The 14618-nt window shown below is 38.4% G+C and overlaps 1 protein-coding gene across 4 annotated transcripts in view; it reads left to right on the top strand.

The window, feature by feature from the left end:
* The window catches only part of PTPN22 (protein tyrosine phosphatase non-receptor type 22), a 57889-nt gene that overhangs the window by 14572 nt on the left and 28699 nt on the right, over window positions 1-14618 (top strand). For 3 of the 4 annotated variants that reach the window (XM_013044411.2, XM_004769835.3, XM_013044410.2), the window contains exons 2-11: window positions 50-158; window positions 277-353; window positions 514-609; window positions 1024-1062; window positions 3038-3109; window positions 3230-3289; window positions 3894-4036; window positions 4571-4637; window positions 5474-5551; window positions 8227-8313. In XM_013044411.2, the coding sequence (XP_012899865.1) occupies window positions 50-158; window positions 277-353; window positions 514-609; window positions 1024-1062; window positions 3038-3109; window positions 3230-3289; window positions 3894-4036; window positions 4571-4637; window positions 5474-5551; window positions 8227-8313 (828 nt within the window). The remainder of the gene's footprint in view (window positions 1-49; window positions 159-276; window positions 354-513; window positions 610-1023; window positions 1063-3037; window positions 3110-3229; window positions 3290-3893; window positions 4037-4570; window positions 4638-5473; window positions 5552-8226; window positions 8314-14618) is intronic. The other variant, XM_013044412.2, reaches the window with a different exon arrangement.

Consider the following 14618-nt stretch of genomic DNA (forward strand, 5'->3'; position numbering starts at 1 on the left):
TCTTCCCTCTGTGCCCTAGGAGGATTTAACTTTTGGAATTTTATTACAGAAGCTGAAAAGACAATCCACCAAGTACAAGGCAGACAAAACCTATCCCACCACTGTGGCTGAGATGCCCACGAATATCAAGAAAAACAGATATAAAGATATCTTGCCCTGTAAGTTTTGTTTCTCCCTATAAAAATCATCTGCTGTTCACAATGCTAGATCCTGACTTACAGTAAGCCCTCTGACTAAGCCCTTTTAGTTATCCTGGCTCTGTCTTTTGTATTATAGATGATCACAGCCGAGTAGAGCTGTCCCTGATAACCTCGGATGAAGATTCCGACTACATCAATGCCAACTTCATTAAGGTACACCCTGCATTCATAGTTCTCTAGTACCTAAACAAGGGGTTGAGGTACTAGACCATATTTCTCTAGGTACCTAAAAAAAAAAAGGTGGAGAGGATACTAGACAAGAAGAAGAAGATACTATTCATAGTCATCCTATATAATTTCTGTTCCCCTTTAGGGAGTTTATGGACCCAAGGGTTATATTGCCACCCAGGGACCCTTGTCTACAACTCTCCTGGACTTCTGGAGGATGGTCTGGGAATACAGCGTCCTGGTAAGGACAGAGTTGCTTCTGTTACTCTCTTCCGTAGTTGTTAGAGATGGAGGGAGGCAGGGTGCTAGGATATGGGACTGAGGTTTCCTCTGCATTAGAATCGGTGCCTTTTGGGTCCAAGTCACTAGAATTTCAGGGTTCAGGCATATTTTTGTTAAAATCACAATGTCACCTGTATTCAAGGAAATGAAAGTTCATATCTTGACAGGTTCATTTGTTAATAAGAATTTACTGATTTGAATAGGAAAAGGGGAAGTAAGGACAGAAGGAAGGGCAAGAGTGACATTTTATCATTTACCAAGAGTTCTTTTGGGGGGTTAAAAAACAAAACAGGAAAAAAACGATAATCCTGGAACCCATGTGTTAACTGCTCTTTCTAACCACATCAATGCTCTATCAATTTCATCCCCCCAGGTCATTGTTATGGCATGCATGGAGTTTGAGATGGGGAAGGTGAGTCGCTTTCTGGTGGACCTAAAGATAAAGGAAAGAGAAGGGGGGAAGTTGGTCACAGAACTTTCCTTAATTGTGCCTACTTAAAAATTATCCTCATCTTATTAACTGTCAGTTTGAGAACACCAAGTGACTCCCTTTTCACACCTAAGAACTCCTTTTGTCCACTTTCCCAGTAGACTCTATTTTAAAATAAAGATAAGATATGCTTTTTTAAAAGATTTTATTTATTTATTTGACAGAGAGAGAGAGAGAGAGATCAGAAGTAGGCAGAGAGGTGGCCAGAGGGGTGGGGGAAACAGGCTCCCCACTGAGCAGAGAGCCTGATGCGGGGCTCAATCCCAGGACCCTGACATCATGACCTGACCTGAAGGCAGAGGCTTAACCCACTGAGCCACCCAGGCACCCCAAGATAAGATGTGCTTTTAAAGTAACCATTTTCCTACTTTTATTAATAAATCAGGCAACTTTAACTGGCAGTCAGCCCTTCTAACCCCATGTTGTCTAACATGACACCCACTGGCCACATGTGACTATCGAGCCCTTGAAACATGGCTAGTTTCAGGGAACTCAATTTTATTTCCTTTTATTTTAGTGAGTTTAAGTTTAAAAACTCGGTTTTCCAATTCAGTGTCTGGAACAACTTGGGTATATGAATCTTTTTCAACCATACACTTGATGAGCTCTATATGGAAATAAAATGTTCCCGATGGTAATTTAAGATATTGATATGTGCTGTCAATATAAAATACACACTGGGTTTGAAGACCGAGACAAAAGTCAAATATTGAATATCTATTTTCTATTGATTACATTTCTTTAATATACTGGCTAAGATGGATTATTAAAACTAATCTTTTTTTTTTCAATTTTGAATGTGGCTATTAGAAAACTTAAAACTGCCTGGGTAGCTCACATTATGTTTCTATTGAATAGCACTTCTTACCTCCTGTTGATATTCATAATTCCAGTTAAAACCAAGCTTTCGGGGGTGCCTGCGTGGCTCAGTTGGTTAACCATCTGCCGTTGGCTCAGGTCACTATCTCAGGGTTCTGGAATCAAGCCCCTGCAGAGTTCAGTTGGGCTCCCTGCTTACTGGGGAGTCTGCTTGTCCCTCTCCCTCTGCCTCTCCCCATTTCCTCCTGTACCCGCTCTCAAATAAATAAAATCTTTAACAAAAAAAAAAAAAAAAAAAAAAAGAAGAAGCTTTCCCTTGGCTTGTACAGCTTTGCTTTAGTAGACATGATCTCTGTTAATCCCTTTGAAATACAGTAGTCCCCCTTATTCATGTGGGATATACTCAAGACGCCTGGAGTGGACAACTGACATGAGGATAATTCTAAACTCTATATGCACTATGTTTTTTTCTATGCATACATGCCTATGGTAAAGTTTAATTTGTGAATAGGCACAGAAGGAGTTAACAACAACAATACTAAAATAGAACAATTATAACAATATGGTATAAGTTAGGTGAATGTGATCTCTTTCTTCCTCAAAATATGTTATTGTACTGTACGCACCCTTCTCATGATGATGATGTAAGATGATCAGATGTCTACATGATGAGATGAAGTGAGGGGAATGACCTAAGTGTTGCCACATAGGGTTAGGCTACTACTGATCTTCCAACAATACATCCTGAACTATAGGTAACTGAAAGACCATGGTTGACCATGGGTAACTAAAACCATGGAAAATAAAGCTGTGGGTAAGGTGGGACTACTGTACTGAAAAGGTCAGATTCCTATTTCTACTTCTTCAGACTTCTAGGAAGTCTGAAATTGATATATCCTTTAGTGTTTTTCCCATCCTTGAAGATTCCAGACCATGACGTTGGGGATGGTCCTAACCTAAGTTAAAGGACACAGAGCTGAATTTGTGAATTTGCTTCTGAATGAGGAAGTGGATTTTGTTACCCAGAAGAGACTAGAATATCTGGAGGGGAGTCATGACATTTTGCTTTGTGCAACAGAAAAAGTGTGAGCGCTACTGGACTGAGCCAGGAGAGCTACCGCGGCGAGTTGGCCCTTTCTCCATATCCTGTGTGAGTATGATTCCTGTTTCCATTATGGCTGAGCAGATGCTCCATACAGAGTCTACTTTATAGAGACTAGTTTTTGATCATTAGTCTTTGAAATAACTAATATTTGAATTTACTTCTTAGGAAGCTGAAAATAGAAAATCGAATTACATAATCAGGACTCTAAAAGCCAAGTTCAATAGTGTAAGTATAGACCTTGAGTGGTAACCTCAAGAGCTCACGGTGGCAAATACATATGTATGTGACTTGGGCTGGCCACAAGACAGCAGGAGTGGTGGGGCCCTTGAGGTTCTTGATAAATCTTCATTTGCAAAAGAGACCTTTGATGTAATCCCAACTCCCCAATCTATTACACACCACGGCACGCTTATAAAATGATAATATTTGTAGGACGAGTAGAGGCTATGTGGTGAATAGAGGCTGGGAACCACCTTGAGAGCTCATGTTGCCCAGTCTCTCTATGGCAAAGGGGTTTACTATATCAGCATGACTGTGACCCACTTGAACTGGTGAAGCACACCAGTTGGGAAGCTCTGGTTTGGACTATCTTAATATCTACCTCCTCTTGTGAGTGGGGCGGATAGAGACAGACCAATAGTCAGTTACCTGAAATCACTTTTAATTGTTCTCAGAAGGCACGTGGCCCTAGAGCCTGTAGAGAAGAAAGCAGCATAAATCGCCAACAGGACAGAGATGCTACTTAGGAAGTCAGAATAATCTTGTGGTAGAATGAAGTGGGGTCCTGACGCTGAACTCTCTTTTTATTCTGGCTACTTCTTTTTTATAGGAAACTCGAACTATCTACCAGTTTCATTACAAGAATTGGCCAGACCATGATGTGCCTTCATCCATAGACCCTATTCTTGAGCTCATCTGGGATGTACGTTCTTACCAAGAGGATGTCAGTGTTCCCATATGCATTCACTGCAGGTAAGATGCTGGTCTATGAATCTTCCACCCCAAACAAACCAAATGTCACAGTGTGACCAGGACTCCTGCTATACCTGAAGGAAGACAGACTCTGTTGGAATTCAAGGGGGTACAAGCATGTAGGATGTAGGCTCCTGATCCTAGTCTCATTTTTTCCAGTTGATGAGAAAGGAACAGAGCTTAGAAATGAGAGTGATTGAAAGGGCAAGGTCCATAGCAAAACCAAATCATAATAAATTCAACCAAATCACAATAAATTCAAATCAATTGAATTAATTAAATTAATATTTTCTGACAAGTTATTTGGGAACAGTGCAGATCTAGAGACTCTTGTTGAGAAGTCACCGAAGATCTGTCCTGAGGTTCATGTGGGCATATGGCAACTGACAAACATGCTCTGGGAAAAGGGGGGTGCTTTGGAACATTTCATTGCCTCTAGGTTTCTTCTTCCCCAATCTGCTGGTGACATTTCCCAGCTACTGTCAATGACCCACCCTCTGCAACTGTATGTGCTCCTGTGATCTTTCATTTCAGTGCCGGCTGTGGAAGGACTGGTGTTATCTGTGCTATTGATTACACCTGGATGTTGCTAAAAGATGGGGTGAGTTTCTCTCCACAGGCACTTCCCGTCTACTTAACTTGCTACTTTCAGACCTAGGAATTGTTTGGTTCTTCCAAACATCTATCTCCATGACTCATATTTTCTAGAATATTCACTGTGGACCCACTTTGTCAGATGCTTAAATTAGGCCCTAGGTTGGTGGTTCTCAAAGTTGGTTCCCAGGTAAGCAGCATTGGCATCACCTGAGAACTTGTTAGAAATGCAAAACCTTGGGCGGGGCCTTGGATGGATTGAAGCAGAAACTATGGGGCGGGGTACCAGCAAGCTCTCCTGGTGCTTCTAAGGCATGCTGTAGTTTGAGAATCACTGCCCTAACTTCCCTTCCTTTATCCAAACTACTTTAGTAGATGGGCTCTATCTATCACAAATTTTGTGTTCTAATCTCTAAGTCATTTTTAAAAGTCTAATAGGAAGTGGGAACTTTGAAACACAGGCTTGAAATCTATCTGCCAATTTCTTTTATTCCATAAAATTCTCATGCTTCCTCATCTGAACCTTCTCCCTCATTATATTATTAACTTCAGACATTTGATGACCCCATGCGAAATCATGCCCGAGAGTTTCTTCAATCTTTTCTGGGGAAAATACCAGGCTCTAAATCATGATGCAGGTGATGAGAAACCTCATTCATTTTAAAAACACATTCTTTTTTTTTGATATTATCTTCTGTTAGGAGAGCAGATATCATGGGAGTGACAAGACCAGTCTTGTCAATAATAGTAATGATTTATTAAATATTAAATAAATAAAATAATAATTTATTAACAAAGCAGAGGAACAAAGGAGTAAGATCTTTTTTCCCTTTTATTTGATAGATACTTCCAGAGAACTTCAGTGTTTTTAGTTTGATCCAGGAAATGCGAACACAAAGACCTTCATTTGTTCAAACTCAGGTATGCAACTACGGTGAATGGATCATAACATGTGCCTCAGTCTTGCTATATCTCTCTGTTCAATAGTAAGGCAACCCAAAACAGCTGACTGCCTAGCTATACTACCAATTTCCTCTTAGGAGCACTAGCCCATTTGCATTTCCTCAAACTCTGAATAGATCATTTTTTTCCCTGTATCCCTTGCCTTGGGTTAAATTCCTCTCATTCCTTGTGTTTTACTGTCTATGCAGAAAATATTAAGAAACTATTGTAATATTTGTTATAAAGGATGTTGAAAAATTTCACAAGCTGTTTGATTTATTAGAAAGAAGGAGTTAGGTCAGGTTAACTTGAAGTTTTGTAACAGTAATTCACTTCTGAAACTGTAGAAAAATCAGAGATTTGTTATTTCTTTTTTAAAAAAGATTTATTTATTTATTTATTTATTTATTTGACAGACAGAGATCACAAGTAGGCAGAGAGGCAGGCAAAGAGAGAGGGGGAGGCAGACTCCCTGCTAAGCAGAGAACCCGAGTGGATCCCAGAACCCGAGTGGATCCCAGAACCTGGTTGGATCCCAGGACCCTGGAATCATGACCTGAGCCGAAGGCAGAGGCTTTAACCTACTCAGCCACCCAGGCGCCCCAGAGATTTGTTATTTCTGCTTCAGGAAGTGGTAACAGAATCCTGAGAGTGCAGTCAGTCTGTATACTCATTTTTTTGACTTGAAGAAAATTAAAAATAAAAACAACCATACTCCTGTCACCTAGAGATAGCCACAATTACTATTGTTTTGTAGTCTCTCCTGATCCTCATTGTATGCATATTTTAAAAACCATGATTATAACCATACTATAATAAGGTTACATATCTATCACAACATTTTCATCTACCCCAAAGTGCCCACCCTCATTCACTGTTAGGAATGCTCTTCTCCTGCTTTGTTCTCTCCTCTCCCGCTGAAGTTCCACCTTCTAGATGAAACACTTCAGGACAGAACTCTCACTCTCTACAATATTAATTTCACCCAGATTTCTACACCAGTAATTTTACCCACATTTCTAAAAACAATGGTCTCCATCTTTAAGATGGAGTTTAGCTTTCACCCATTCACCAAGCATTTGTTGATAGAAGTAACAGACATTTTTACAGAATTTGTTGGAACTACCTTCTACTGCTTAAGTGGTAAGACCCTGAAGTGTTAAAAGCACTTACAAATGAACTTGCACATAGACTTGGAGGTAAAATAACTGACAGTGGCAGTTTAGATATTTTCATCTGACATTTGTGAATTGAAGGGAAAAAATGAAGAGCTATTGTAATATAAGCCTTCTGTTTGGCCCACGTAGGTTTTCCACTAATAGCTAGTGGAAAAAAATTTTTTTTTCATGTGTCGACTGTAGGTGTTTTCTATATTCAACCTGAAGGAAAAAGTTTCTGTGAAGTAAAAGCGTTGGCTGGATTAGTTGCACCAGACTTAAAAGCAGGTTGATCCATATAAATGTCTAAAGACCCCAGGAAGTATGCCACCTAGTTGTCTAATATTACATTGTAGTATGAATCAGTCAATAAAACCCTACTTCATTTCAGAGAAAGTCCATTTCCGGCCTCCTCTTAAAGGTCGGAAGACAGAGGAAACGATTTCTGGTTAGCTTTCATATGTTAATCAACATTATCAACAACTAGCTGAACAAATCCCTTACCAGTAGTCACTGCTTTTTCTGACACCACTCTCACCAGGAAATAGCACTGTAACCAGCTGATCACTTCCTGTCTGACTTACCTTTTCTTAAAAAAATGGGAGAATGTACCAACAGATGTGTGGGGTGATGCACACTCCTGCTAAAATTATAATTGGCAAAAGTTGTGCTTTATTTGTATTGTGTGAAGTGCCAGGGAAACCCCATTGAGGCTCTTTCAGATGAAAAGTAGCTCCAAAATCAAGTGCTAGAGGAGGTCACATGGCAGAACCCCACCCCCACCTGCACGGATACTTTAAGTGTGGCAGTGTCATTTCTCATTTGTGCCTGCTTTCACAGGCACAAATTTCCAGACTGTCTTGGGTGATCTACTTATTTTTGGTGTCTTTGCTAGGAGAGCACATCAGCAGCTTGATCTAGGTATATTAAACTAAGAGTCAGAAGACCCGGGTTCGAATCCAAGTCTGGAAATTATGGCTGAACAACCTTGTACGAAGTGTAAACAGGGATAATAGCCTACCTGCGTTAGAGATAAATTGTCAGGGTCAAGTGAAGAATATAACTGAAGCTCTGTATCTACCCATTGACCACAATCTACCTCCCTTTTCCCAGAAAAGATGAAGGTGCCTGACCAAAAATGCATCCAGAATCAAATAAAACGTTTAAAATGTGAGCCAGGAAAACGAAATTGGAGGGATGATGGTGCGGGGGAAGATAAGTGAGAAAGTGGGGTCGGAACAGAAAACATGCTGGAAGGCCCTTATATATTTAAAGGTAGAAGATCAAATATTTAGCTATTTCTAGTAGGCTGCAAGTGCTTTGCAATCCAAAATGGGCTTCGCAAACGTAAGGGCATTACAATGAAACTACGGTTGATGATCTTTTCAGGTCTGCTGTACTAGGGTTTGACTGATGTTCACACTCCTGAACTCTGGTTCTGTGGTTCACCAAGTTTCTTGTTTGTTTTCATTTATTTCGGTTTGTGATGCTCTTCAGGAACAGTATGAGCTGGTCTACAAGGCTGTATTAGAACTATTTAAGAGACAGATGGAAGTTATTAGGGATCAACACTCGGGAACAGAGGTAAACATTAAACTTGACATTTTGTCTTTTTTTTTTTTTCATGTTTTATTTTGGTCACGGGGTCACAGATCAATTATAGGACCAATGATTTATTGCCAAAACTGAATTGGAGTGTCAGGGGCACATGGGGTTATACTGCAAATCTCCTGTGGAGAAAGACTGATTAATTGAAGTACTTCAACTCAGAAAATGAATCTTTTGGTTAACCTATTGTATACTATTTTCAGCTAAATTTAGAAACAATAGGAGTGAGTGACAGGGCAAGTGTCTATTCTGTTCCCAGGTCTAATAGCTATGTGGTGAGTTAAAAGTGAGAGTGATAGTTACAAAGTGAAATCATAGTTGAAAACTGATATAATTTTTCAGGTTTCTTTAGCCTCGTTTTGATTGCATATGTCTCATCAAATTTTGGGAATATTTTAGAATATGCAGAGGGATTTTTAGCTGAGGGTCTTCAGTTTAAAAATGATTATGATTTAACCAAAGTCCAGTTAAGAAATATTGAGTATTCTTAGATATGCTATTTTGATTGCATCACAAAAATTGATAAATCAAATACTAACTGTGAAGTCACAAAGTATTGGGTTCTGAAAAAACTTTAAGAAAATAAGATTACTGACTTACCTTTGAAGGGTGTGTTTTGTAACATATTCTTATTAATTTAATTTTTAATATCACATTTTGGATTCTTAATCTGAAAATATTCACTGAGGACCTTCTACCCAGTGTTAGGATACTAGGTAGTATCTACTAATACTACTAATACTAATATTACCTAGTATTAGGAATACAAAATAATATAAGACATGATTCTGGTCATAACTCTTGTCAGTCAAATGTTGAATCATGGGGAAGGAAAGCCAGAAACACTGTTGAGGTTTGAAATGGACTAAGCAATCCTCATCAGTGTCGGCTTCAAGGGAAAACAATATGGTCGAAGGACATGGAAATAAGAGTATAGTTTTGTCAGAAATTGTTATTTATATCCTATTTATATATGTTTTATTAGCCAGTAATCCCATACCAAGGTTAAATGATAAAGGTGATCATGGACAACCAAATTTTAATGGGGAAGATTCTCATGTTTCATTACCAAGTGTGCTGCTGACTTGATTGGAGATATTTGTTTGTTTACATCTCTAAATACCCACCATCTATTTTACCTCTTCCTCCACCTACCTCCCTCTGGCAACCACCAGTTTGTTCTCTATTGTTAAGAGTCTGTTTTTTTTTTTTGCGAGGTGTCTGGGTAGTTCAGTCAGTTATGTGTCCAACTCTTGATCTTAGCTCAGGTCTTGATCTCAAGGTTGTGAGTTCAAGCCCCATGATGGGCTCCATGCCTGGAGCCTACTTAAAAAAAAAAATAAAAGAGTCTTTGTTTGTTAATTTTGCTTTTCAGATTCCCCAAATGAGTGGGAGCATTTGGTATTTACCTTCCCTTATTTGACTTATTTCACTTAACATATTACCCTCTAGGTCCATCCATGTTGTCACAAAATGGCAAGATTTCACTCGTTTTTCTGACTCAGTAATATTCCATTATATAAATATACCATCTTTATCCATCTAGGGATGGACACTTGAGCTGCTTCCGTAGTTTGGTTATTGTAAATAATGCTACAATAAACATAGGGGTGCATATGTCTCTTGAAACTAGTGTTTTTGTATTTTTTGGGAAATACACAGTAGTGTGATTACTGGATCAAATGGTAGTCTTATTTTTAATTTTTGAAGGAACCTCCATACTGTTTTCCATAGTGACTGCACCAATTTACATTCTCACCAACAGTGCACGAGGGTTCCTTTTTCTTTACTTCCTCTAACACTTGTTTCTTGTACTTTTTATTTTAGCCATTCCAACAGGTGTAGAGTGATATCTCATTGTGGTTTTGATTTGCATTTCCCTGATGACTAGTGATGTTGAGTATCTTTTCATGTGCCTGTAGGCCATCTGCCTGTCTTCTTTAGAAAAATATTTATTCATGCCCTATGCCCATTTTTTAATAAGTTTTTTTTTTTGTTTTGAGTTATACAAGTTCTTTATATATTTTGGATATTAACTCCTTATGGATATATCATTTACAAACATCTTCTTCCATTCATTAGGTTGTCTTTTTGTTTTCTTAATTATTTCCTTTGTTGTGCAGAAGTTTTTATTTTGATATAGTCTCCATAGTTTATTTTTGCTTTTGTTTCCTTTGCCTGAGGAGACATATCCATAAATATGTTGCTAAGGCCAATGTCCAAGAGATCACTATAAGAAATTACCTGTGTTTTCTTTTAGGAGTTTGACAGTTTTAGGTCTCACATTTAGGTCTTTAATCCATTTTGAGTTTATTTTTATGTACAGTATAAGAGAGTTGTCAAGTTTAATTCTTTTGCATGTAGCTGTCCAGTTTTCTCAACACCATTTACTGAAAACACTGTCATTTCCACATTGTATATACGTTTTTAAAGGTTATTTATTTATTTATTTGAGAGACAGAGTGAGAGAGAGTGAGGGAGAGGGCACAAGCAGGGGGAGAGGCAGAGAGAGAAGCAGACTCCCTGCTGAGCAGGGAGCCCAACTGCTCAGCAGTTAAATCCCAGGATGCCAAAATCATGAACTGAGCCAAGGGCAGCACTCAAAAACTAAGCCACCTAAGGGCCCCATCCCATTGTATATTCTCACCCCTTTGTCATGGATTAATTGATCATATAAATGTCGGTCTCTTTCTGGTCTCTTTATCTGTTCATTGATCTATGTGTCTATTTTTGTGTCAGTGCCATACTGTTTTGATGACTTTAGCTTTGAAATATAGCTTGAAATCTGGGATTGTGATACATCTAACTTTGTTTTCTTTCTCAAGATTGGACTTTGAGGGGCACCTGGGTGGCTCACTTGTTAGGTGTCTGCCTTCAGCTCAGGTCATGATCCCAGGGTCCTGGGATCAAGCCCCGCATCAGGCTCCCTGCTCAGTGGGAAGCCTGCTTCTTCCTCTCCCACTCCCCCTGCTTGTGTTTCCTCTCTCACTCACTGTATCTCTCTCTGTCAAATTTAAAAAAAAAAAAAAAAAAAGATTGGACTTTGACTCTTTGAGGTCTTTTGTAGTTCTATACAAATTTTAGGTTTATTTGTTCTAGCTCTGTGAAAAATGCTCTTGGTATTTTAACATGGATTGCATTGAATCTGTAAATTGCTTTGGGTTGTATGAACATTTTAAGAATATTAGTTCTCTAATTCATGAGCATGGTATATCTTTCCATTCATTGTGTCATCTTCAATTTCTTTAATCAATGTCTTTCACCTTTTTGGTTAAATTTATTCCTAGGTATCTTATTCATTTTGGTGCAGTTATAAATTGGACTATTGTTTTTCAATTGTTTAAAGAGAGTATTCATTGATTTCTGTTTTATTAGGAAAATTTTAGAGAAAGAATGTTGAATTACGTCAATTGCATATTTTGCATTAAAGGAGTGATCACCTGGATTTCTCCTTTGATGTATTAATATAGTCACACCATTGGATTTGTTAATGTCAAACTGTCCCTGTATTTTAGAATTAACCCTTCTTGAACAAAAAATATTCTTTTGATATGTCACTGGAGTATGTGCGCTGATATTTTATTTAGGTTTCAGGAAATGCCAATACTCAAATTTAGTCCAGTAGCAGTGTCATGGCTCCTGCTGGGTTGTTTGGAGTGGGCCCTTAGTAAGTAAATGGGAACACAAGAACACAGTTCAAACTCTCACAGAAAGAATTGGTTACAGTTAAATAAAGAGGACTTCTGTTTCTGGAAAAGATCAAGTAGACACACTTTTCCGTGTGTGTGTGTATGTGTGTTTTTCTGGTTGAACTAAGTCCATCCAGAAACTATATATATAATTGGCATTATATTAAAAAAACAACTATAAGAAGGCTCTGAGAGATAGAAAGAAGACAGGCCAGTGAGGGACCTTGAGACCCAAGGAAAGACATGACGCCAAGTTCCATTTTTCTTTTGACTCATATATCCCAGACTTGAAACTGAAGAAGTCAACAACCTGGAAATGCCAGTGATACAGACAAAAATGCCCCAACAAAAGCCTGCTCTGTCTAGCCAAAGGACCAAAAAAGAGGCAGTCCAGCAAGACAGAAAACTTTTAGATAATCATCACTCTACTTTAGTCAACACCACAGAAAATAGTGGTCCCCCAACCCACGCATGTCACTAATGACTGAGTGGGGTCCTAGATTCTCACCTTTCTAACACTGTATTAGAATGTTGGAGTGATGTCAGAGAAGCTCAGGTAAAGAGGGAGGATTTTCATCCTCAATGGCCTGAAATGAGGGTTTCCTGCCATGTCATTGGAGACTGCATGGGGAACCTAAGCTTCTACTGGACACTAACATGGTACCCTAATGCCTCCCCACTGAAGTAGTGTCAGAAGAAGCCTAGTAGAGAATTAGGACTTCCACCATCATCGAGCAGTGATAAGGCCTCCACTTACCACAGTGTCAGTAGAGACCACATGGGGAGTGTCTTCCATGATGTCTCCCCTTGGCTGTCAACAAAGGCTCGGTGAGGAAACTGGTGGAGTTAGAATATACTTGGCAGTAACAAGGCAGTAACAAGGCAGCACCTTCCCTTTCCTCTGTAGAATGTAGTTAAAAATTTAAAAATCTAGCTAAAACAGAAGGTTTAACTAAGATCTAGAGCCTCATAACAATACAAAAATATCTAGGTTTCAATTGAAAATCACTCATCATACCAAGAACCAGGAAGATCTCAAACCAAATGAATAAGACCATCAATAGAGGACAAGGTAAAGATGTTAGAATTATCTGACCAAGTTTTAAAAGTAGCCACAATAAAAATGCTTCAATAAGCAATTACAAACATGCTTTAAATTTTTTTTTTTAAACGAAAAGGTTGGGGTACCTGGGTGGCTCAGGTCATGATCTCAGGATCCCAGGATCGAGCCCCAAATAGGGCTCTCTGCTCAGTAGGGAGCCTGCTTCCCCCTCTCCTCTGCCTGCTGCTCTGCCTACTTGTCATCTTTCTCTCCATGAAATAAATAAATAAAATCTTTAAAAAAAAAAAGATTAAAAAATGGAAAGGCTCAGCAATAAATATAAAAAGATTCAGCAAAAAATCTAGAAGATATAAAAAAGAACCAAATGGCAATTTTAGAATTAAAAAACATAGTAACTGAAACAAAATAGCTTAGTAGATGAGCTCAACATCAGAATTCAGGGTACACACAGAAAAAAAGAACCAATAAGATAAAAGATAGAACAATAGGAATTACCTAATCTAAACATCAAAAATAAAATAGACTGGAAAAAAAGAACAAACAGAGTCTTAGGAAACCTAATAGACTGCAAGAAAATAACTAGCATTTGTGTCAGCAAAGTCCAAGAAGGAGAGGAGAAAAAAACCATGGGGTTGTAAAAGTTCTTCAAGACTCATTATAATTAAACTTCTGAAAATTAAAGACAAAAGTTCTAGAAAACAGCCATGGAAAAATGATCTTAATAGTAGGGAGAAAACAATTAGAATGATAGCAAATTTGTCATCAGAAACCATGGGAGCCAGAGGAAAGTAAAACAATATGTCTTCATGCTGAAAAAAAATAACTGACAACCCAGAATCCCATACCCAGTGAAAATATCCTTCAGGAATGAAGAAGAAATAAAGACATTCTCAGATGAAAAACAAACAGACAAAAAACTAAGAAAATTAGTTTGGTAGACCTATCTTTTAAAAAATGACAAAGAAAATTTTCTAAGCAGAAAGGAAGTGATGAAAGGGAGAACATGATAAGGAAAACCATGAGTAAATGTAATAGGCTTTCTTTTTCTTCTTCTTCTTCTTTTTTTTTTTTAAAGATATTTATTTATTTATTTATTTGACAGAGAGAGAGAGAGAGAGAGATCACAAGTAGGCAGAGAGACAGGCAGAGAGAGACAGAGAAGCAGGCTCCCCCGCTGAGCAGAGAGCCTGATGCGGGACCTGATCCCAGGACTCTGGGATCATGACCTGAGCTGAAGGCAGAGGCTTTAATCCACTGAGCCACCCAGGCGCCCAGCTTTCTTTTTCTTTTTGAATTTTCTAAATTGTTTGATGATCAAAGCAAAAATTATGCAGTCTGATGTAGTTCTAAATGTATTAGGGGAAATATTTAAGACAATTATATTATAAACAGGGAAGGGTTAGGAAACACAAAGGGAGAAGTTTCTGTACTTGAACTAGTGAAGTGATAACACCTGTGGACTGTGATAGGTTATGTATATATAATGTAATACCTAGAGCCACAAAACAAGCTACAAAAGCTATACAAGG

Source organism: Mustela putorius, unplaced genomic scaffold (genome assembly GCF_011764305.1).
Source record: "Mustela putorius furo isolate JIRA1106 unplaced genomic scaffold, ASM1176430v1.1 tig00000585_pilon_pilon_pilon, whole genome shotgun sequence".
NCBI classification, from domain to species: Eukaryota; Metazoa; Chordata; class Mammalia; order Carnivora; family Mustelidae; genus Mustela; species Mustela putorius.